The 24279-nt window shown below is 30.4% G+C and overlaps 1 protein-coding gene across 2 annotated transcripts in view; it reads left to right on the top strand.

Moving 5' to 3' along the window:
• EXOSC10 (exosome component 10) overlaps positions 1 to 23783 on the top strand; it is a 66585-nt gene extending 42802 nt beyond the window's left edge. Inside the window, exons 18-23 of one of the 2 annotated variants that reach the window (XM_068111252.2) lie at positions 1473 to 1542; positions 5161 to 5222; positions 5346 to 5475; positions 6391 to 6452; positions 6703 to 6770; positions 22982 to 23783. In XM_068111252.2, the coding sequence (XP_067967353.2) occupies positions 1473 to 1542; positions 5161 to 5222; positions 5346 to 5475; positions 6391 to 6452; positions 6703 to 6770; positions 22982 to 23012 (423 nt within the window). In that variant the 3' untranslated portion in view covers positions 23013 to 23783. Of the gene's footprint in view, positions 1 to 317; positions 444 to 1472; positions 1543 to 5160; positions 5223 to 5345; positions 5476 to 6390; positions 6453 to 6702; positions 6771 to 22981 lie in introns of those variants that run through there. The other variant, XM_068111254.2, reaches the window with a different exon arrangement.
• Positions 23784 to 24279: the final 496 nt, after the last annotated feature.

Raw genomic sequence — 24279 nt, 5'->3', positions numbered from 1 at the left:
GGGGGTAATCGAGTTCAAGCTACATCTTCTCCGAGGGAGTTGGTGGAATCTGACAGGGGTTTCGGTATTTGGTTAGGCCAATGTCATGTGTCCAGCCCCACGGAGCTCGATTTTTCATTTTCGCCCCAAGGTCAAGGTCACAAGGTCACGAAATTTAGAAAAGTCGATTTTTGATGGTTTTATTACATTGTTCGCTTCCTGATAGGGTGAAATGTCGTACATGATCTTATATTATCACATACATCATGATATACAGGGAGGTGTGAGGTGTGACGGGTGACATGTAATACACTGTAATCTACTGTAATACACCGTAGAGCGCGAGCGTGCTGTACCGCTGACCGACGAGGGCTGGCCTCCACAGCTTGTCGAACCCTTTCGATGTTTTCCGGGGTCCTAACGGTTCGATCACCTCCCCAAACTGCTCCCGGCCTCACAGATCCAGTTGTCCTGAAGTTTTTTACCCACTTCAATATTGTGTTTCGAGACGGAACGGCGCCACGTCGACCAACATTGAAGTGAGTACGAAATCTGCGCTGTGTAAGCACCACCGAACTACCCATTTGAATAAACGTCTCAACAACAAAGACGCGATGTTCAATCGCCCACAGCTCCATGGCTACTGAAATGGCGCCTAACAACGAGTAACCGACAGCCATCACGCATGCGCTAGACCCCCCACTTGCATTGTTATACCCAATTCAAACATGAATTACATTTTTAAAATGTCTTTGTTACAGTGTATTAAATGGCATCATATATGTAGTCTTTAAAAAAAAAAAAAATTTGAAATTCCACTAAAAATAACTGTGTACGAGTTTTCTGAAAATCCTCACACCTCCCTGACGGACCCTGTACAAGTTTTTCAACAAATTTCAGAATATTTGACCTTTGACCTTTGAAGGTCACAAAGGTCAAATTTTCAAAGTTGTCAGAATCGAACCAAATTTTCGGTATTGTGTAGCTAACTAACCTCATTACTGATTATACATTATTTTCTATCTCATTTCAAGGTCAGTAACCTTCGTTTTGACATTTCCAGGCCAGCACCACACACAATTACGTACAGCTGGCTCTTAAAAGCCTGCGCACGCAGCGCATTGGGGCTCTTTGTAAATAGGCATGTACACCGCATGTCGGGAGCCGACACCTGCCACGTGGGCCCCCGACCCACCCAACCCCACCCAGTCCGGGCCTGTTTCGGTTATAGTCCGTCCTTTGTCATTGAATACCGCTCGCTCGTGAACCATCGTCGTCTCCTGACTTGTTATCTTTTGTTCTTGTTTTGCATTTTCTCCTCTGTTGTTTTGTTTTTGCTTGTTCTCTCCTCTTTGTTGCAATTTACCAGGTGTGGGAAGGGGCAGAGGGGTGAAGGGTAAGGTAGAATTTGATTAAAACTGAAATGTGCATGTACTCTCCCTTTTCTTACCTCATATTTCTTTATCCTATCCTATTTTTGTCTTCTCCCAAAGATGTTGCAAAAATGGAAGCTCTTGGATGCAACTGCAACACCTGCAAAACTACCAAAGAAACGCTCAGTAGGTAGGTATTTGGTGAAGGTTGGATTGGAGGTAGGTTGATGTTTATGCATGCGGGCATAATTAACAACGTAATCAACGTATTTATTTCAAAGTAATTAACAACAACAATCCTTTGAGGATTTCATTCCAATTAGAGGGGTTGGTACTCGAGCAGGCGAGAGGAGTGGTGCTCAAGCAAGCCGGGGAGTGGGATGCTCAATCAGACCGGTGGGGAGGTGCTTAATCAGGCTGGGGGGAAGGGGTGTGCTCAAGCAGGCCAGATGAGTGGTTGGCGGGTGGTGCTGCTCAAGCATCAAGCAATGCAGATGGTGGGTGGGGGGGGGGGGGGGCGTTGTGTGGTGCTACACAAGCAGGTCGGGGGGAGGGGTGCTTAAGTAGGCCAGGAAAAGTGGTACTCAAGCAGTCTGGAATGTGGGGGCTGGGGTGGTGGTGCCCATATCGATGCAGGCCGGAGGAGTGGTTCCCAGGTAGGCCGGAGGATAGGTGGTGGCGAGGGTTGCTGCTCAGGCAGGCCAGGCGGGTTGTGCTCGTCAGAATTTTTAATGCTTCAGTCTTTGACATGTTTCTTCCTTTATGTACTAAAATGATGTTTAAAGTGCAATACTTTTGCCTCAGCTTGCATGCTGTGACCCCCGCAATGTATTAGGGTTACGTTTAGTAAATGCTTTATACAATCTTATTCATAACTCAACATGTAAGGATTAATATGCGATTGGATTCACCAAGCAATGGAAAGAGAGGGGGAGGAAGGGAAGGGGACGAGTGGGGAGGAGGGAAAGGGGCAGGGCAGAGGGGAAAGGAAAGGGGAGGGGCAGGTGAGGAAGAGGGGAGGGGAAAGGGTTCAATCTTGAATTTGTTTTTGTTTTTTTGCCTTCCTAACTCCGGAGATGTCCCCTACGGGGAGTACCCAGGTATGGCTGCAGAGGCCTTCATGACAATCCTGCTGTTTAATTATTTTCATTTTACTCAATTAAGCTACACCGTGGGCACATTCCTTAATCTTTTCTTCACTCAATATAATTGTTGGAATCGTAGAAAAAAAGTTAAGTTAAATGCTTTGGCAATGTGGAGAAGGAGGAAGGACAGCCTTGCTGAAAGCTGAGTAAATGATATACATTTAGTTATATGAATTGCTATTTTCTTAAAATTTACAGATTTCACTCCAAATTTCGATACTTATTCAGTATACTGGATCCGATCCTCAAATCCAGCTTTTGATTATACGCTTTAATTAGTCTGCGAGAGGTCATCGTGGTATGACAGAGGGTGGATCAAGATGGTGCACTGCCATTTTGGTAATGCTTATTTTATATATTTTTTATTTTTTGCGATGAGCATCCTGTAAATGATCTTCAATAAAGGGTGTTTAAACACACCAAAACACCGTTTTCATCCATGCACTCCTGTGAAGTTCAATAATTATGCATGCAAAGTTTGGAGCCACTAGGTTTAATGGTTTTGAAGTTATGGAGGAGACAAACACACACACAGGCACACACATACACACATTTCACAATGTTACATCATACACGTTGCCTTTTCTTATTATATTGTTTTTTTGTTGTTGTTTTTTGTATACAAGATCGAGGCTCGTGAAAGAGCTAACATTAATCACACATAAAGTCAAACAGACACATAAAACACAAAATAAAGGGAGCAGTACACAAGATGGGGAGAGAGGGGGAAGGACACAAACACAACATTTGAAAGCAGGGACATCGAGAGAAATGTGGGAGGGAGAGGGCATGGGGGGAGGTGGGAGAGGTGTAAAACATATGAACACTACAAGGACTTCCAGGAAAGAAGTTGGAATTTCCAAAAAAGTGTATCTGGGGTGAATTAGCGGGGGTAGAAAAGGTCAAGGTTTTGGATGGGGGAAGATAACAGATGGTGGTGAACAGTTGTTTACAAAGGGTTTACTTGCAAAATTGAAGATTTTTCAAGTATATTGGTTGGTCTTGTGTGTTATTCTCTCTGTCTGTCTGTCTGTCTATTTGTCTGTCAATTGCTACAGGTCACAATTTTAAACCGATCTTCACGAAACTTCACCAGATGGTAGAGTTGGTCATTAGGAAAAAGCCTATTGATTTTGAGGTCAAAGGTCATCTTCAGGTCGATTTTCTAAAAGTCGTTTTTCATCGGGTTGACTTGGAAGTTGAACAGCATTTGCATATTGAGTCACGGAATTGGGAAACCAACTAATTTTGAGGTCAAAAGGTCAAAGGTCAAACATACAGACATCAATTTTCATCTGAAATATCAATTTTCATCTAATTGATTTGAAAAGTTAAACAGCAAATACATAGTACCTCACTGAATTGGGAAACCAACTATTTTTGAGGTCAAAAGGTCAAAGGTTAACTCAAGGTCAAACTTCTGATGTCATCAATTTTCATCTGAAAAATCATCAATTTGAATCTCATTGACCCAAGCTTTGATTAAGATAAGGCCCCATAAAAAAAAAGTATTATCTTATCACCCTCGCACGCATCACATTTGGTAGAATTCCGATTTTCTTTTTTCCCCCATTGTCTTTTCGGTCTTTTTTTGCTCAAAGCGGACGATTCCTTCCGAATAACGGTCAATGGTCAATGATTTCATTTTTTAAATCTTTTCATTGTATATAGTTCACATTGCCAGTCTTAAATAAGTATCTTTCCATGCAGCAAAGTTCACCTTGCCAATCTTTGGTAAAGAAGTATGTATGTATTGTTCAACTTGCCATTGATCTTTCTTAAATAAGTACATGTATTGCAATAAGCTATGTCAAAGTTATGCATTTGTGATGCCAACACATGAGTTATGATGGTGTTGGCTAAGTTATGGGAAGGCTAAGTTCACATGAGTTATGACCACTGTGAAGTGATGGTCAATGATTTCATTTTTTTCTCCAATGGCATGTCTTTCTTTGCAGCAAAGTTCGCCGTACCAAATAAATGCAATTTTCTGTGCTATAAGAGATACTATATATCCAGGTTCTCACTGTTGATACTGTAGTTTTAGATGCAAACTGTTTACTGTGTGTAAAATAAAAACCTGGTTGTTTTAAAAGTTAATTGTGTGTATATGGTTCTTTATGTTAATTAATGTTATGTATTTGACCTTGACCGTCAACGCGCCACCAAACAACACCGGGTGATATTTGGCTTTGGCAAAAAAAAATAATAATAACCCTCCCTCCCTCATCACTTCTCCAGCCTAGATAGAGTGATGAGATAATACTTTTTTGTATGGGGCCTAATCAATTTTAATTTTAATGAAATGGACAATTTTATGTATCCATAGCAACCTTTTTTGGGTGGAACGGGGGAGGGGTGGATTTTGCAAGTATCATGCTCTGCACGACGTATTCTTGGTTATTAATTGTATTTATGATTTGAAGGGACTGAATGGGTATTATTTCCTCTGATTATTGCAAATGTACAATATATCACCTTAATTATGTGTTAAATAAGTGTTAAGCAGGCTTTCATGGCTTGGTTGTACAACCAAATGGCCATTTATAACAGTCTGTGAAAGAAATGGAGTTCCGACTTACGAACGAACGTCTGACTTCAGTATGATGGTTTGGAACGCAACCTGTTCCTAATTCGAGGACTCCCTGTATTGGTTTTTCCAGAGACCCAAAAAGTGGTGGATTTGACTGGAAAAGAAGGAAAATCGATGAGTATTAAAGAGCAGGTGAGTTGTGGTCGAACACATTACCCACTGACGAATGGTTAACAGTTTGTCGACCGCAGCATGCAAGTTGTACATTTTAACGTTTTGGTTGTGCATCTTGGAGTTTCACCGAATGTTCTTCAGATACATGGATCCAGCACGCAGAATGATGGTGAAATTAAGAAGAAGAAGAAGAAGAAGACACTTAAACAGGCTGCAGAACCCAAACTCCTTCCTCATGATTACAACCAATCGGATTTCTCCGTCTTCAACAGTACGTTCCCACGACTCCACTCTTGCTTTACCTACAGCAGACTGGCTTTGTCTTTAGTCAACTTAAATATATATTTATACAAACATTTTAAACTCAGCTACCAAAGGTGGACAGAGGTTATGTTTTCACTCCTGTCTGTTTGTCTGTGAACAGGATGTCTCAAAAGGTTATGGACAGTTTCAGACGAAATTTGGTGGAGAGGTTGGGTGTGTGACAAGGACAAAATGATTAGATGTTGGTGAAGATCCGGATCTGAATCTGACAATTTTCTAAGTAGTTCGTCACCATTGAGTGATAGGGCTAAAACCGATATAGAGCACGATATCTCAAAACGTTATGGCCGAATTTGACGAAACCTGTTGGACATGTTGGCTGTGTGACTCGGAAGAATTGATTCAATTTTGGTGAGAATCTGAATCTGAGAATTTTAAGTGATTTTTCACCATTGATAGATGGGTCGAAAACGATATACAGTACAGTATGGAATGATGTCTCAAAAAGTTATGAACGAGTTACGACAAAACTAGGTGCATGGTTTGGGTAGGTGATAACAATATAAACTGTTCAGCCTGGCTCTGGTATGCACTCTACCGAGTGCCGTTCTTGGTACAAATGTGTTCAGAACATTTTTGTCCACCATATTTTATTTTTCTTGTTGTCCTCACCCTTTCACGAATAACTGTGTTTATCTGTCCACATGCAGCTTTAGTTTAATATGGATCCTTCATTATCAGATCTACTGCAATCTACATACCCCAGTGATGCTCAGTATTGTTCAATACTCAGTCTTGCTTACTTCTGTAGTCTGTTTTGCCTTTCTGGTTGTGATTATTTTAACTTGTTTTGCCTTAATCTTGCCCTGTTTATTCTTCATCTTTCTCATCTTTTTTTCCCCCTACCACCCCTCCTTCGCAGCACGTGCAACTGCAAATAAGAAGGAATTTGATCCTACTAAACAAACAAGAGAAAAGACAAAGGTACCAATTGAAGGAACTGCTGTTATTTGGGGGGGGTGGGGGGGGGGGGTGCAGAGCTTGCTGGAAGAGGTTCTTGTAATGATTTTTGATGAGTTACGTTTTTGGGTTTCACGATGGGTAAACTTGGAAAAACAACAACACGGGGTTTGAAATGGTCACGGCACTTCCAGTTATAAGGGATTTTTTTTTTTTTAAACAAGGATTTATTTCCTTTTCTCTTCCTCCATCTTCATCCACCCTTTATCTGTAGAAGCGCATCGCTACACGACGTCAGTTTGAGCCACGTGGTGTGAGTTACACGCAAGGGAAACATGCCAGGTAACTGTCGCTTTGTGCAATTCCAATTAAATACGATGTCCACAAATTAAATGTGCATGTTCAGAGTGTTCCTTAAAAGTCTGATAGTCTTATAATCGATGTCTCATGTTATTTTTATCCTATTGGTTTTGCTTTAACATCAATTGAACCACATCGTTATGTTGTAAATTTTAGCCCCGATGTTGAATGTTTTACTTTAAATTTTGGGGACATTTCAGCAACTGTCCCCCAAATATTCCTACAGGTCGCACAAGATCTGCCAGCCACCCTCTGATGGTTAAACTGCCGAAATCTCGGCTCTCTGCTCACCTTCACTCTTTCATTCCTCTTTTCTCCCGCCTCTGGAACAAACTCCCACACTCACTTCAATCACACTCCTCCCTCCAGGTCTTCAAAACAGCTGTTCACCACCATCTCTTATCTTCCCCCATCCAAAACCTTGATCTTTTCTACCCCCACTAATTCACCCCAGATCCACCTTGTTTGAAATTCCAACTTCTTTCCTGGAAGTCTTGGCAGTGTCCATATGTTTTATACCTCTCCCACCCCCCCCCCCCCCTTCCCATGCCTCCCCCCCAAAGCCCTCTCCCTCCCACAGTTCTCTCGATGTCTCCATGTCTCTCGGTCCCTGCTCTCAAATGTTGTGTTTGTGTCCTTCCCCCTCTCTCCCCATCTTGTCTACCGCTCCCGATGTTATTTGTTTTGTGTGTCTGTTTGTCTTTCTGTGTGATTAATGTTCGCTCTTTCACGAGCCTCGATCTTGTATACAAAAAAAAAAAAAAAAAAAAAAAAACTATAGTTTTTGTGTTTCGGTGTGAATGGTTATTCAATCGCCTTTCCCCCCCAAAGTGGAATGGTAAATAGTTTTCACACCCCATCCATCCCCCCTCCACCTTAAGACCTGGGAGGGCTCCGTTCCACCTTCTGAAACCCGCATATGGAGTTAACAAACAACGACGCACTAAAGATACAACCTGTATTTAACATTCACATGTAATTTTAAAGACACAACATGCATTTAACATTCAAATGTAATTTTGAAGATATAACCTGGTGGTGTTGGCTTAGCCTGGTGTTGGCTTAGCGGTTAGGGTGCCGGCTTGGGATCCTAGGATCCTGGGTTGGAATCCCGGTCGATCGCTAAATTAACACCAGGGGGGTTGACTCAGCCTGTCATCCTTCCGAGGTCGGCAAATTGAGTACCAGCTTGCTGGGATGAATGATCCCGGTGTGTACCCCGGTTTAGAATAGGTACACCGTATCCCTGCACATCGTAAGAGGCGACAAAGGGTTGGTGCCAGGAAGGGCATCCGGCCATAAAAACATTGCCTCAAACAGGAAACCATGATTGTCATGGGGCCCGCAAGGCTAACCCCTGCTCTAGCGGGGAAAATGGCCTTAAAACGATCATTCATTCATTTCATTCAACCTGTATTTAACATTCACATGTAATTTTAAAGATATAACCTGTATTTAACATTCAAATGTAATTTTAAAGATTAAACCTGTATTTAACATTCACATGTAATTTTAAAGATATAACTTGTATTTAACATTAAAATGTAATTTTAAAGATATAACCTGTATTTAACATTCACATGTAATTTTAAAGATATAACCTGTATTTAACATTCAAATGTAATTTTAGAGATTAAACCTGCATTTAACATTCAAATGTAATTTTAAAGATTAAACCTGTATTTAACATTCACATGTAATTTTAAAGATTAAACCTGCATCTAACATTCAAATGTAATTTTAAAGATTAAACCTGTATTTAACATTCAAATGTAATTTTAAAGATTAAACCTGTATTTAACATTCACATGTAATTTTAAAGATTAAACCTGCATTTAACATTCAAATGTAATTTTAAAGATTAAACCTGCATTTAACATTCAATTGTAATTTTAAAGACACAACCTGCATTTAACATTCAAATGTAATTTTAAACATGCAACCTGTGTTTAACATTTACATGTAATTTTAAAGATATAACCTGTATTTAACATTCAAATGTAATTTTAAAGATTAAACCTGTATTTAACATTGAAATGTAATTTTAAAGATTAAACCTGTATTTAACATTGAAATGTAATTTTAAAGATATAACCTGTATTTAACATTCAAATGTAATTTTAAAGATTAAACCTGTATTTAACATTCAAATGTAATTTTAAAGATATAACCTGTATTTAACATTGAAATGTAATTTTAAAGATTAAACCTGTATTTAACATTCAAATGTAATTTTAAAGATATAACCTGTATTTAACATTGAAATGTAATTTTAAAGATATAACCTGTATTTAACATTGAAATGTAATTTTAAAGATATAACCTGTATTTAACATTCAAATGTAATTTTAAAGATAAAACCTGCATTTTACATTGAAATGTAATTTTAAAGATTAAACCTGTATTTAACATTGAAATGTAATTTTAAAGATATAACCTGTATTTAACATTCAAATGTAATTTTAAAGATATAACCTGTATTTAACATTCAAATGTAATTTTAAAGATTAAACCTGTATTTAACATTGAAATGTAATTTTAAAGATTAAACCTGTATTTAACATTGAAATGTAATTTTAAAGATTAAACCTGCATTTAACATTGAAATGTAATTTTAAAGATTAAACCTGTATTTAACATTGAAATGTAATTTTAAAGATTAAACCTGTATTTAACATTCAAATGTAATTTTAAAGATATAACCTGTATTTAACATTGAAATGTAATTTTAAAGATTAAACCTGTGTTTAACATTTACATGTAATTTTAAAGATATAACCTGTATTTAACATTCAAATGTAATTTTAAAGATAAAACCTGCATTTCACATTCAAATGTAATTTTAAACATGCAACCTGTATTTAACATTCAAATGTAATTTTAAAGATATAACCTGTATTTAACATTGAAATGTAATTTTAAAGATATAACCTGTATTTAACATTGAAATGTAATTTTAAAGATTAAACCTGTATTTAACATTCAAATGTAATTTTAAACATGCAACCTGTATTTAACATTCAAATGTAATTTTAAAGATATAACCTGTATTTAACATTCAAATGTAATTTTAAAGATATAACCTGTATTTAACATTCAAATGTAATTTTAAAGATATAACCTGTATTTAACATTCAAATGTAATTTTAAAGATAAAACCTGTATTTAACATTCAAATGTAATTTTAAAGATTAAACCTGTATTTAACATTGAAATGTAATTTTAAAGATAAAACCTGTATTTAACATTGAAATGTAATTTTAAAGATTAAACCTGTATTTAACATTGAAATGTAATTTTAAAGATTAAACCTGTATTAACATTGAAATGTAATTTTAAAGATAAAACCTGTATTTAACATTGAAATGTAATTTTAAAGATATAACCTGTATTTAACATTGAAATGTAATTTTAAAGATATAACCTGTATTTAACATTCAAATGTAATTTTAAAGATATAACCTGTATTTAACATTCAAATGTAATTTTAAAGATAAAACCTGCATTTTACATTCAAATGTAATTTTAAAGATTAAACCTGTATTTAACATTGAAATGTAATTTTAAAGATTAAACCTGTATTTAACATTCAAATGTAATTTTAAAGATATAACCTGTATTTAACATTGAAATGTAATTTTAAAGATTAAACCTGTATTTAACATTGAAATGTAATTTTAAAGATTAAACCTGTATTTAACATTGAAATGTAATTTTAAAGATATAACCTGTATTTAACATTGAAATGTAATTTTAAAGATATAACCTGTATTTAACATTGAAATGTAATTTTAAAGATATAACCTGTATTTAACATTCAAATGTAATTTTAAAGATTAAACCTGTATTTAACATTGAAATGTAATTTTAAAGATAAAACCTGTATTTAACATTGAAATGTAATTTTAAAGATATAACCTGTATTTAACATTCAAATGTAATTTTAAAGATATAACCTGTATTTAACATTGAAATGTAATTTTAAAGATATAACCTGTATTTAACATTCAAATGTAATTTTAAAGATTAAACCTGTATTTAACATTGAAATGTAATTTTAAAGATTAAACCTGTATTTAACATTGAAATGTAATTTTAAAGATTAAACCTGTATTTAACATTGAAATGTAATTTTAAAGATATAACCTGTATTTAACATTCAAATGTAATTTTAAAGATTAAACCTGTATTTAACATTGAAATGTAATTTTAAAGATTAAACCTGTATTTAACATTGAAATGTAATTTTAAAGATATAACCTGTATTTAACATTGAAATGTAATTTTAAAGATATAACCTGTATTTAACATTGAAATGTAATTTTAAAGATATAACCTGTATTTAACATTGAAATGTAATTTTAAAGATATAACCTGTATTTAACATTGAAATGTAATTTTAAAGATATAACCTGTATTTAACATTCAAATGTAATTTTAAAGATATAACCTGTATTTAACATTCAAATGTAATTTTAAAGATTAAACCTGTATTTAACATTGAAATGTAATTTTAAAGATATAACCTGTATTTAACATTGAAATGTAATTTTAAAGATATAAACCTGTATTTAATATTCAAATGTAATTTTAAAGATATAAACCTGTATTTAACATTGAAATGTAATTTTAAAGATTAAACCTGTATTTAACATTGAAATGTAATTTTAAAGATATAACCTGTATTTAACATTGAAATGTAATTTTAAAGATATAACCTGTATTTAACATTGAAATGTAATTTTAAAGATATAACCTGTATTTAACATTCAAATGTAATTTTAAAGATTAAACCTGTATTTAACATTCAAATGTAATTTTAAAGATTAAACCTGTATTTAACATTGAAATGTAATTTTAAAGATATAACCTGTATTTAACATTGAAATGTAATTTTAAAGATATAACCTGTATTTAACATTCAAATGTAATTTTAAAGATTAAACCTGTATTTAACATTGAAATGTAATTTTAAAGATAAAACCTGTATTTAACATTGAAATGTAATTTTAAAGATAAAACCTGTATTTAACATTGAAATGTAATTTTAAAGATTAAACCTGTATTTAACATTCAAATGTAATTTTAAAGATTAAACCTGTATTTAACATTGAAATGTAATTTTAAAGATTAAACCTGTATTTAACATTGAAATGTAATTTTAAAGATTAAACCTGTATTTAACATTGAAATGTAATTTTAAAGATATAACCTGTATTTAACATTGAAATGTAATTTTAAAGATATAACCTGTATTTAACATTCAAATGTAATTTTAAAGATTAAACCTGTATTTAACATTCAAATGTAATTTTAAAGATTAAACCTGTATTTAACATTAAAATGTAATTTTAAAGATTAAACCTGTATTTAACATTGAAATGTAATTTTAAAGATTAAACCTGTATTTAACATTGAAATGTAATTTTAAAGATATAACCTGTATTTAACATTGAAATGTAATTTTAAAGATATAACCTGTATTTAACATTGAAATGTAATTTTAAAGATATAACCTGTATTTAACATTGAAATGTAATTTTAAAGATATAACCTGTATTTAACATTGAAATGTAATTTTAAAGATATAACCTGTATTTAACATTGAAATGTAATTTTAAAGATATAACCTGTATTTAACATTGAAATGTAATTTTAAAGATATAACCTGTATTTAACATTGAAATGTAATTTTAAAGATTAAACCTGTATTTAACATTCAAATGTAATTTCAAAGATTAAACCTGTATTTAACATTCAAATGTAATTTTAAAGATTAAACCTGTATTTAACATTGAAATGTAATTTTAAAGATATAACCTGTATTTAACATTAAAATGTAATTTTAAAGATTAAACCTGTATTTAACATTGAAATGTAATTTTAAAGATTAAACCTGTATTTAACATTCAAATGTAATTTTAAAGATTAAACCTGTATTATCATTGAAATGTAATTTTAAAGATATAACCTGTATTTAACATTGAAATGTAATTTTAAAGATATAACCTGTATTTAACATTCAAATGTAATTTTAAAGATTAAACCTGTATTTAACATTCAAATGTAATTTTAAAGATTCAACCTGTATTTAACATTGAAATGTAATTTTAAAGATTAAACCTGTATTTAACATTCAAATGTAATTTTAAAGATAAAACCTGTATTTAACATTGAAATGTAATTTTAAAGATATAACCTGTATTTAACATTCAAATGTAATTTTAAAGATTAAACCTGTATTTTACATTCAAATGTAATTTTAAAGATAAAACCTGTATTTAACATTGAAATGTAATTTTAAAGATATAACCTGTATTTAACATTCAAATGTAATTTTAAAGATAAAACCTGTATTTAACATTGAAATGTAATTTTAAAGATAAAACCTGTATTTAACATTGAAATGTAATTTTAAAGATAAAACCTGCATTTAACATTCAAATGTAATTTTAAAGATTAAACCTGTATTTAACATTGAAATGTAATTTTAAAGATAAAACCTGCATTTTACATTCAAATGTAATTTTAAAGATTAAACCTGCATTTAACATTCAAATGTAATTTTAAAGATTAAACCTGTATTTAACATTGAAATGTAATTTTAAAGATAAAACCTGTATTTAACATTGAAATGTAATTTTAAAGATTAAACCTGCATTTAACATTCAAATGTAATTTTAAAGATTAAACCTGTATTTAACATTGAAATGTAATTTTAAAGATATAACCTGTATTTAACATTGAAATGTAATTTTAAAGATATAACCTGTATTTAACATTGAAATGTAATTTTAAAAGATTAAACCTGTATTTAACATTCAAATGTAATTTTAAAGATATAACCTGTATTTAACATTGAAATGTAATTTTAAAGATATAACCTGTATTTCACATTCAAATGTAATTTTAAAGATTAAACCTGTATTTAACATTGAAATGTAATTTTAAAGATATAACCTGTATTTAACATTGAAATGTAATTTTAAAGATATAACCTGTATTTAACATTGAAATGTAATTTTAAAGATATAACCTGTATTTAACATTGAAATGTAATTTTAAAGATATAACCTGTATTTAACATTGAAATGTAATTTTAAAGATATAACCTGTATTTAACATTGAAATGTAATTTTAAAGATATAACCTGTATTTAACATTGAAATGTAATTTTAAAGATATAACCTGTATTTAACATTCAAATGTAATTTTAAAGATTAAACCTGTGTTTAACATTTACATGTAATTTTAAAGATATAACCTGTATTTAACATTGAAATGTAATTTTAAAGATATAACCTGTATTTAACATTGAAATGTAATTTTAAAGATATAACCTGTATTTAACATTGAAATGTAATTTTAAAGATATAACCTGTATTTAACATTGAAATGTAATTTTAAAGATATAACCTGTATTTAACATTCAAATGTAATTTTAAAGATATAACCTGTATTTAACATTCAAATGTAATTTTAAAGATTAAACCTGTATTTAACATTGAAATGTAATTTTAAAGATATAACCTGTATTTAACATTGAAATGTAATTTTAAAGATATAAACCTGTATTTAACATTCAAATGTAATTTTAAAGATTAAACCTGTATTTAACATTGAAATGTAATTTTAAAGATATAACCTGTATTTAACATTGAAATGTAATTTTAAAGATATAACCTGTATTTAACATTGAAATGTAATTTTAAAGATATAACCTGTATTTAACATTCAAATGTAATTTTAAAGATTAAACCTGTATTTAACATTGAAATGTAATTTTAAAGATTAAACCTGTATTTAACATTGAAATGTAATTTTAAAGATATAACCTGTATTTAACATTCAAATGTAGTTTTAAAGATATAACCTGTATTTAACATTCAAATGTAATTTTAAAGATTAAACCTGTATTTAACATTGAAATGTAATTTTAAAGATATAACCTGTATTTAACATTGAAATGTAATTTTAAAGATATAACCTGTATTTAACATTGAAATGTAATTTTAAAGATATAACCTGTATTTAACATTGAAATGTAATTTTAAAGATTAAACCTGTATTTAACATTGAAATGTAATTTTAAAGATAAAACCTGTATTTAACATTGAAATGTAATTTTAAAGATAAAACCTGTATTTAACATTGAAATGTAATTTTAAAGATTAAACCTGTATTTAACATTCAAATGTAATTTTAAAGATTAAACCTGTATTTAACATTGAAATGTAATTTTAAAGATATAACCTGTATTTAACATTGAAATGTAATTTTAAAGATAAAACCTGTATTTAACATTGAAATGTAATTTTAAAGATATAACCTGTATTTAACATTGAAATGTAATTTTAAAGATATAACCTGTATTTAACATTGAAATGTAATTTTAAAGATATAACCTGTATTTAACATTCAAATGTAATTTTAAAGATTAAACCTGTATTTAACATTGAAATGTAATTTTAAAGATAAAACCTGTATTTAACATTGAAATGTAATTTTAAAGATAAAACCTGTATTTAACATTGAAATGTAATTTTAAAGATTAAACCTGTAATTAACATTCAAATGTAATTTTAAAGATTAAACCTGCATTTAACATTCAAATGTAATTTTAAAGATTAAACCTGTATTTAACATTGAAATGTAATTTTAAAGATTAAACCTGTATTTAACATTGAAATGTAATTTTAAAGATATAACCTGTATTTAACATTGAAATGTAATTTTAAAGATATAACCTGTATTTAACATTCAAATGTAATTTTAAAGATTAAACCTGTATTTAACATTGAAATGTAATTTTAAAGATTAAACCTGTATTTAACATTCAAATGTAATTTTAAAGATTAAACCTGTATTTAACATTGAAATGTAATTTTAAAGATATAACCTGTATTTAACATTGAAATGTAATTTTAAAGATATAACCTGTATTTAACATTAAAATGTAATTTTAAAGATTAAACCTGTATTTAACATTGAAATGTAATTTTAAAGATTAAACCTGTATTTAACATTGAAATGTAATTTTAAAGATTAAACCTGTATTATCATTGAAATGTAATTTTAAAGATATAACCTGTATTTAACATTGAAATGTAATTTTAAAGATATAACCTGTATTTAACATTCAAATGTAATTTTAAAGATTAAACCTGTATTTAACATTCAAATGTAATTTTAAAGATTCAACCTGTATTTAACATTGAAATGTAATTTTAAAGATATAACCTGTATTTAACATTCACATGTAATTTTAAAGATTAAACCTGTATTTAACATTCAAATGTAATTTTAAAGATTAAACCTGTATTTAACATTCAAATGTAATTTTAAAGATAAAACCTGTATTTAACATTGAAATGTAATTTTAAAGATATAACGTGTATTTAACATTCTTTTTTTTTTTTTTTTTTTTTTTTTTTTTTTTTTTTTTTTTTTTTTTTGTATACAAGATCGAGGCTCGTGAAAGAGCGAACATTTATCACACAGAAAGACAAACAGACACATAAAACAAATAACATCGGGAGCGGTAGACAAGATGGGGAGAGAGGGGGAAGGACACAAACACAACATTTGAGAGCAGGGACCGAGAGACATGGAGACATCGAGAGATCTGTGGGAGGGAGAGGGCTTTGGGGGGGGAGGCATGTGAAGGGGGGGGAGGCATGTGAAGGGGGGGAGGCATGTGAAGGGGGGGAGGCATGTGAAGGGGGGGGGGGTGGGAGAGGTATGAACATATGGACACTGCCAGGATTTCCAGGAAATAAGTTGGAATTTCAAACAAGGTGGATCTGGGGTGAATTAGTGGGGGTAGAAAAGATCAAGGTTATGGATGGGGGAAGATAAGAGATGGTGGTGAACAGCTGTTTTAAAGACCTGGAGGGAGGAGAGGGATTGAAGGGAGTGTGGGAGTTTGTTCCACAGGCGGGAGAAAAGAGGAATGAAAGAGTGAAGGTGAGCAGAGAGCCGAGATTTCGGCAGTTTAACCATCAGAGGGTTGCTGGCAGATCTTGTGCGACCTGTAGGAATATTTGGGGGACAGAGCACAGAGAGAGCTGGGGGAGCAAGGCCGGAGAGGAGTCGGTAGAAGACAGAAAGACCACCTACCTGCCTGCGGTGAGTGAGTGAAAGGCCCTCAGAGATAGCTTCATCGCGGGAGATTCCAATGATTTTGAAAGCTTTGGATTCAACAGCGTGAAGCCGAGCCAGGTGTGAGGCAGGAGCACCAGCCCATAGGGGAGAACAGTATTCCATTGAGCTGCGGATGAAAGCCTTGTATGTGGTGAGGAGCTCAGGTGTGCCGAGGAAGGACTTCGCACGACGGAGGATGCCCAGTCGGCGACTGGCTTTGGAGGCCAGCTTGGAAATGTGGTTTTCCCAAGAAAGATCATGGCAGATAGTGAGACCCAAAAGCTTGAGTGACAGAACTTCTTGGAGTTTTAATTCAAATGTAATTTTAAAGATTAAACCTGTATTTTACATTCAAATGTAATTTTAAAGATAAAACCTGTATTTAACATTGAAATGTAATTTTAAAGATATAACCTGTATTTAACATTCAAATGTAATTTTAAAGATAAAACCTGTATTTAACATTCAAATGTAATTTTAAAGATAAAACCTGTATTTAACATTGAAATGTAATTTTAAAGATAAAACCTGCATTTAACATTCAAATGTAATTTTAAAGATTAAACCTGTATTTAACATTGAAATGTAATTTTAAAGATAAAACCTGCATTTTACATTCAAATGTAATTTTAAAGATTAAACCTGCATTTAACATTCAAATGTAATTTTAAAGATTAAACCTGTATTTAACATTGAAATGTAATTTTAAAGATAAAACCTGCATTTTACATTCAAATGTAATTTTAAAGATTAAACCTGTATTTAACATTGAAATGTAATTTTAAAGATTAAACCTGTATTTAACATTGAAATGTAATTTTAAAGATATAACCTGTATTTAACATTGAAATGTAATTTTAAAGATATAACCTGTATTTAACATTGAAATGTAATTTTAAAAGATTAAACCTGTATTTAACATTCAAATGTAATTTTAAAGATATAACCTGTATTTAACATTGAAATGTAATTTTAAAGATATAACCTGTATTTAACATTCAAATGTAATTTTAAAGATTAAACCTGTATTTAACATTGAAATGTAATTTTAAAGATATAACCTGTATTTAACATTGAAATGTAATTTTAAAGATATAACCTGTATTTAACATTGAAATGTAATTTTAAAGATATAACCTGTATTTAACATTGAAATGTAATTTTAAAGATATAACCTGCATTTAACATTGAAATGTAATTTTAAAGATATAACCTGTATTTAACATTGAAATGTAATTTTAAAGATATAACCTGTATTTAACATTGAAATGTAATTTTAAAGATATAACCTGTATTTAACATTGAAATGTAATTTTAAAGATATAACCTGTATTTAACATTCAAATGTAATTTTAAAGATTAAACCTGTGTTTAACATTTACATGTAATTTTAAAGATATAACCTGTATTTAACATTGAAATGTAATTTTAAAGATACTAGGGCATGCCCGTACTATATATATAGGACGTGCCCGTAAGTGCGTGATGTTACCGTACAATGAATGTATCGTCCCGACGCCGCAGCTCGGATGGCGCTGCAGTTAATCGGGCCCCCAAATTCCTCATCGACGATAACTAAACAATATATTATATGAATCGCACCGTACATACCTCCTTCTAGATCTTGTTCTTGTCTTCATATACTCACTCAGGCTCACTCTATCACGACTGAGTCCTCCCAGCTCCTCCAAATGGCGCCCGCTAGCCGCTACGTAAGTCCGGAAGTGACGTCCTCATTTGACTGTCCGGAAGGTCGCAAATCGCAGTTACGATGAATCGCAAATTAGTTTTAATTAGTTTTAAAACATAGTTTAACGGCAACATAGTTTGCCGACGGGAAATAAATGAATACGCTCTCAAATGTGCCATCCGAGGCAGAGTCTGTTCGCCACGTTCGGCACACGTGATAGCTCGCTGCTCTCTGATTGGTTGAATCGTTTTTTGGACATAGCTCGGTAACTACTTCTGCGATTAATTTAAAACCTTGAAAAGGCACATCCTCGGGTCCCCAGCAATATACCTGGCAAGTTTAAAGTATATCGGACCGGTAGTTGTCGAGAAACAGCGGTCACAGACAAACATACAAACAAACATACACACAGAGATTAGTGGAATTATAGATAGATAACCTGTATTTAACATTGAAATGTAATTTTAAAGATTAAACCTGCATTTAACATTGAAATGTAATTTTAAAGATATAACCTGTATTTAACATTGAAATGTAATTTTAAAGATATAACCTGTATTTAACATTCAAATGTAATTTTAAAGATATAACCTGTATTTAACATTCACATGTAATTTTAAAGATTAAACCTGCATTTAACATTCAAATGTAATTTTAAAGATTAAACCTGTATTTAACATTGAAATGTAATTTTAAAGATAAAACCTGCATTTTACATTCAAATGTAATTTTAAAGATATAACCTGTATTTAACATTCAAATGTAATTTTAAAGATAAAACCTGCATTTTACATTCAAATGTAATTTTGAAGATTAAACCTGTATTTAACATTGAAATGTAATTTTAAAGATAAAACCTGTATTTAACATTGAAATGTAATTTTAAAGATAAAACCTGTATTTAACATTGAAATGTAATTTTAAAGATTAAACCTGTATTTAACATTGAAATGTAATTTTAAAGATTAAACCTGTATTTAACATTGAAATGTAATTTTAAAGATATAACCTGTATTTAACATTCAAATGTAATTTTAAAGATTAAACCTGTATTTAACATTGAAATGTAATTTTAAAGATAAAACCTGTATTTTACATTCAAATGTAATTTTAAAGATTAAACCTGTATTTAACATTGAAATGTAATTTTAAAGATAAAACCTGTATTTAACATTCAAATGTAATTTTAAAGATTAAACCTGTATTTAACATTCAAATGTAATTTTAAAGATAAAACCTGTATTTAACATTCAAATGTAATTTTAAAGATAAAACCTGTATTTAACATTCAAATGTAATTTTAAAGATTAAACCTGTATTTAACATTCAAATGTAATTTTAAAGATAAAACCTGTATTTAACATTCAAATGTAATTTTAAAGATTAAACCTGTATTTAACATTGAAATGTAATTTTAAAGATATAACCTGTATTTAACATTCAAATGTAATTTTAAAGATAAAACCTGTATTTAACATTGAAATGTAATTTTAAAGATAAAACCTGCATTTAACATTCAAATGTAATTTTAAAGATAAAACCTGTATTTTACATTCAAATGTAATTTTAAAGATTAAACCTGTATTTAACATTGAAATGTAATTTTAAAGATTAAACCTGCATTTTACATTCAAATGTAATTTTAAAGATAAAACCTGCATTTTACATTCAAATGTAATTTTAAAGATTAAACCTGTATTTAACATTCAAATGTAATTTTAAAGATAAAACCTGCATTTTACATTCAAATGTAATTTTAAAGATTAAACCTGTATTTAACATTGAAATGTAATTTTAAAGATTAAACCTGTATTTAACATTGAAATGTAATTTTAAAGATAAAACCTGCATTTAACATTCAAATGTAATTTTAAAGATAAAACCTGTATTTAACATTCAAATGTAATTTTAAAGATTAAACCTGTATTTAACATTGAAATGTAATTTTAAAGATAAAACCTGCATTTTACATTCAAATGTAATTTTAAAGATATAACCTGTATTTAACATTGAAATGTAATTTTAAAGATTAAACCTGTATTTAACATTCAAATGTAATTTTAAAGATAAAACCTGCATTTTACATTCAAATGTAATTTTAAAGATTAAACCTGTATTTAACATTGAAATGTAATTTTAAAGATATAACCTGTATTTAACATTCAAATGTAATTTTAAAGATTAAACCTGTATTTAACATTGAAATGTAATTTTAAAGATAAAACCTGTATTTAACATTCAAATGTAATTTTAAAGATAAAACCTGCATTTAACATTCAAATGTAATTTTAAATATATAACCTGTATTTAACATTCAAATGTAATTTTAAAGATATAACCTGTATTTAACATTGAAATGTAATTTTAAAGATAAAACCTGTATTTAACATTCAAATGTAATTTTAAGGATTAAACCTGTATTTAACATTGAAATGTAATTTTAAAGATTAAACCTGTATTTAACATTGAAATGTAATTTTAAAGATAAAACCTGTATTTAACATTCAAATGTAATTTTAAAGATTAAACCTGTATTTAACATTCAAATGTAATTTTAAAGATAAAACCTGTATTTAACATTCAAATGTAATTTCAAAGATAAAACCTGTATTTAACATTCAAATGTAATTTTAAAGATTAAACCTGTATTTAACATTCAAATGTAATTTTAAACATGCAACCTGTATTTAACATTCAAATGTAATTTTAAAGATAAAACCTGTATTTAACATTCAAATGTAATTTTAAAGATAAAACCTGTATTTAACATTCAAATGTAATTTTAAAGATTAAACCTGTATTTAACATTGAAATGTAATTTTAAAGATAAAACCTGTATTTAACATTCAAATGTAATTTTAAAGATTAAACCTGTATTTAACATTCAAATGTAATTTTAAAGATATAACCTGTATTTAACATTCAAATGTAATTTTAAAGATAAAACCTGTATTTAACATTGAAATGTAATTTTAAAGATTAAACCTGTATTTAACATTGAAATGTAATTTTAAAGATAAAACCTGTATTTAACATTCAAATGTAATTTTAAAGATTAAACCTGTATTTAACATTCAAATGTAATTTTAAAGATTAAACCTGTATTTAACATTGAAATGTAATTTTAAAGATAAAACCTGTATTTAACATTCAAATGTAATTTTAAAGATTAAACCTGTATTTAACATTCAAATGTAATTTTAAAGATAAAACCTGTATTTAACATTGAAATGTAATTTTAAAGATAAAACCTGTATTTAACATTCAAATGTAATTTTAAAGATAAAAGGCTAACCCTTGCTCTAGCAGCAAAAATGGCCTTAAAAAGGGATAGCAAAGGGGTTGAATACTTATTGACTCAAGGCATTTCTGCTTTTAATTTTTAATTAATTTGTTTGAAATTCTCAAAAAAAAAATCTGCTTTGACCTTATGGGGGTATTATGTGTAGATTATTGATTTTAAAATCTCAATTTAATCCATTTTAAATTCAGGATGTAACACAACAAAATGTGAAAAAGTCAAGGGGTGTGAATACTTTCTCAAGGCACTGTACATGTAATTTTAAAGATATAACCTGTATTTAACATTCAAATGTAATTTTAAAGATTAAACCTGTATTTAACATTCAAATGTAATTTTAAAGATTAAACCTGTATTTAACATTGAAATGTAATTTTAAAGATTAAACCTGTATTTAACATTGAAATGTAATTTTAAAGATAAAACCTGTATTTAACATTCAAATGTAATTTTAAAGATTAAACCTGTATTTAACATTGAAATGTAATTTTAAAGATAAAACCTGTATTTAACATTCAAATGTAATTTTAAAGATATAGCCTGTATTTAACATTGAAATGTAATTTTAAAGATTAAACCTGTATTTAACATTGAAATGTAATTTTAAAGATAAAACCTGTATTTAACATTCAAATGTAATTTTAAAGATAAAAGGCTAACCCTTGCTCTAGCAGCAAAAATGGCCTTAAAAAGGGATAGCAAAGGGGTTGAATACTTATTGACTCAAGGCATTTCTGCTTTTAATTTTTAATTAATTTGTTTGAAATTCTCAAAAAAAAAATCTGCTTTGACATTATGGGGGTATTATGTGTAGATTATTGATTTTAAAATCTCAATTTAATCCATTTTAAATTCAGGATGTAACACAACAAAATGTGAAAAAGTCAAGGGGTGTGAATACTTTCTCAAGGCACTGTACATGTAATTTTAAAGATAAAACCTCAATTTAACTTTCACTCATTTAAAGGTGATTCACTGTGCAGTGAGTTGGAATTGCTTTTAAAGCACACAATGTGCCATTTCTTCTAATCTGCATGTGCATCGCCATTTGTTCGGCAGGGACGCCGTACACCGTTGGCCACGCAGATGAAAAAGGCTGCATTTTGACCGGGTCTCAGACGAGCCACTTCTGCAGAATCAGCAACATTTGTAATGTCAAGCGTACGGCCACCCGACAACAACCGAGGGTACATGAGCAACATGCAGTCATGCAGTCCTGTGTTGTACAATATGGCAAGTTTGTACCGTACTAGTGTATCCGAACAACCATCCTTACTCTCATACTGTTAACATCTGGGCAATAAATGAATCTATTTGAGTGTATGGTACATTGGAATGTGATTAATGTGTAATTGTATGGAAAGACTTGGCCAAATGACCGGAATACTATGTTCCTTATTCATTTTCTCATAATCCACCATAGGAATGATTAAACAAATTCCCATGACCTGTACACCTCTCTATCCCATCCGTCTTTTTATTCTGATTTTAAGGAGGCTAAAAAAAGCAATGCATGAAGAAAATGCTGAAGATTTGCTGCGTATCAATAATCTTTATTTGGTTCTCTTTTCACAAACAGAGTTGATCTGTATCTCCTTTTTATCCTATTATTTTTCCTCGTGACCCGGATTGTCATGGTCAAACAAGTTTCACAGACTAAATGAGGATGTATTTTTGTAACTTCCCCCGTCACCCCCAAGTGGAATTTTTTTTTTTAATCATAATTAATTGTTTTGAATTCATTGTTGTGATGACCTTGTACTGGTGAAAACGTTGATTTCTGCAAACCGCTTATACTGTACTTATGACATGTATATTTGTTCAAAAAAAAAAAGAAGTAAATTTGAAACTGCTCTCGTTATTGGTTAATCTCCTGTTTTGCATTTGTAGATTTGACTGCATTTTGTGATTAATAGGAAATTGACTGGAAGTAAACCTTTTGTGAGGACGTGTAGGATAGCCTAGAATAGGTATGCACACTCTTCTCTGAGCTGCCTTGCCTGGAGCTCCAATCCTGACCCAGCTATAAACTACCATCCTGGTGTTTCACTGATCGGGAGAGGCATCAATGTGTGTGATACATCGGTTGGACGTCAGGCCAGAGGACCCTTCAGCCACCAATGGTCATCGGAGGCCATTAAAGATCCTACGGTGTCTTTCGCAAAGAGTAGCCAAGCAATTGCCGGCACCCTGAACAAATTACAAATTTCAGCCTAAAGTAGGTAGGTGATAGGTAGTCCGCTTTTGAATATCCTGTAACACCAGGTTACTGTGCATGCTATTCCCGTGTGTGGTTGTTGCCTGGGTATCAACTCGTACAACATTTACAAATTCAGGTTCTTGGGTTAAAGGATAAC

Source organism: Myxine glutinosa, chromosome 3 (assembly GCF_964187855.1).
Source record: "Myxine glutinosa chromosome 3, kmMyxGlut1.1, whole genome shotgun sequence".
Lineage (NCBI taxonomy): Eukaryota > Metazoa > Chordata > Myxini > Myxiniformes > Myxinidae > Myxine > Myxine glutinosa.
This window is presented reverse-complemented; position numbering and strand designations above follow the sequence as displayed.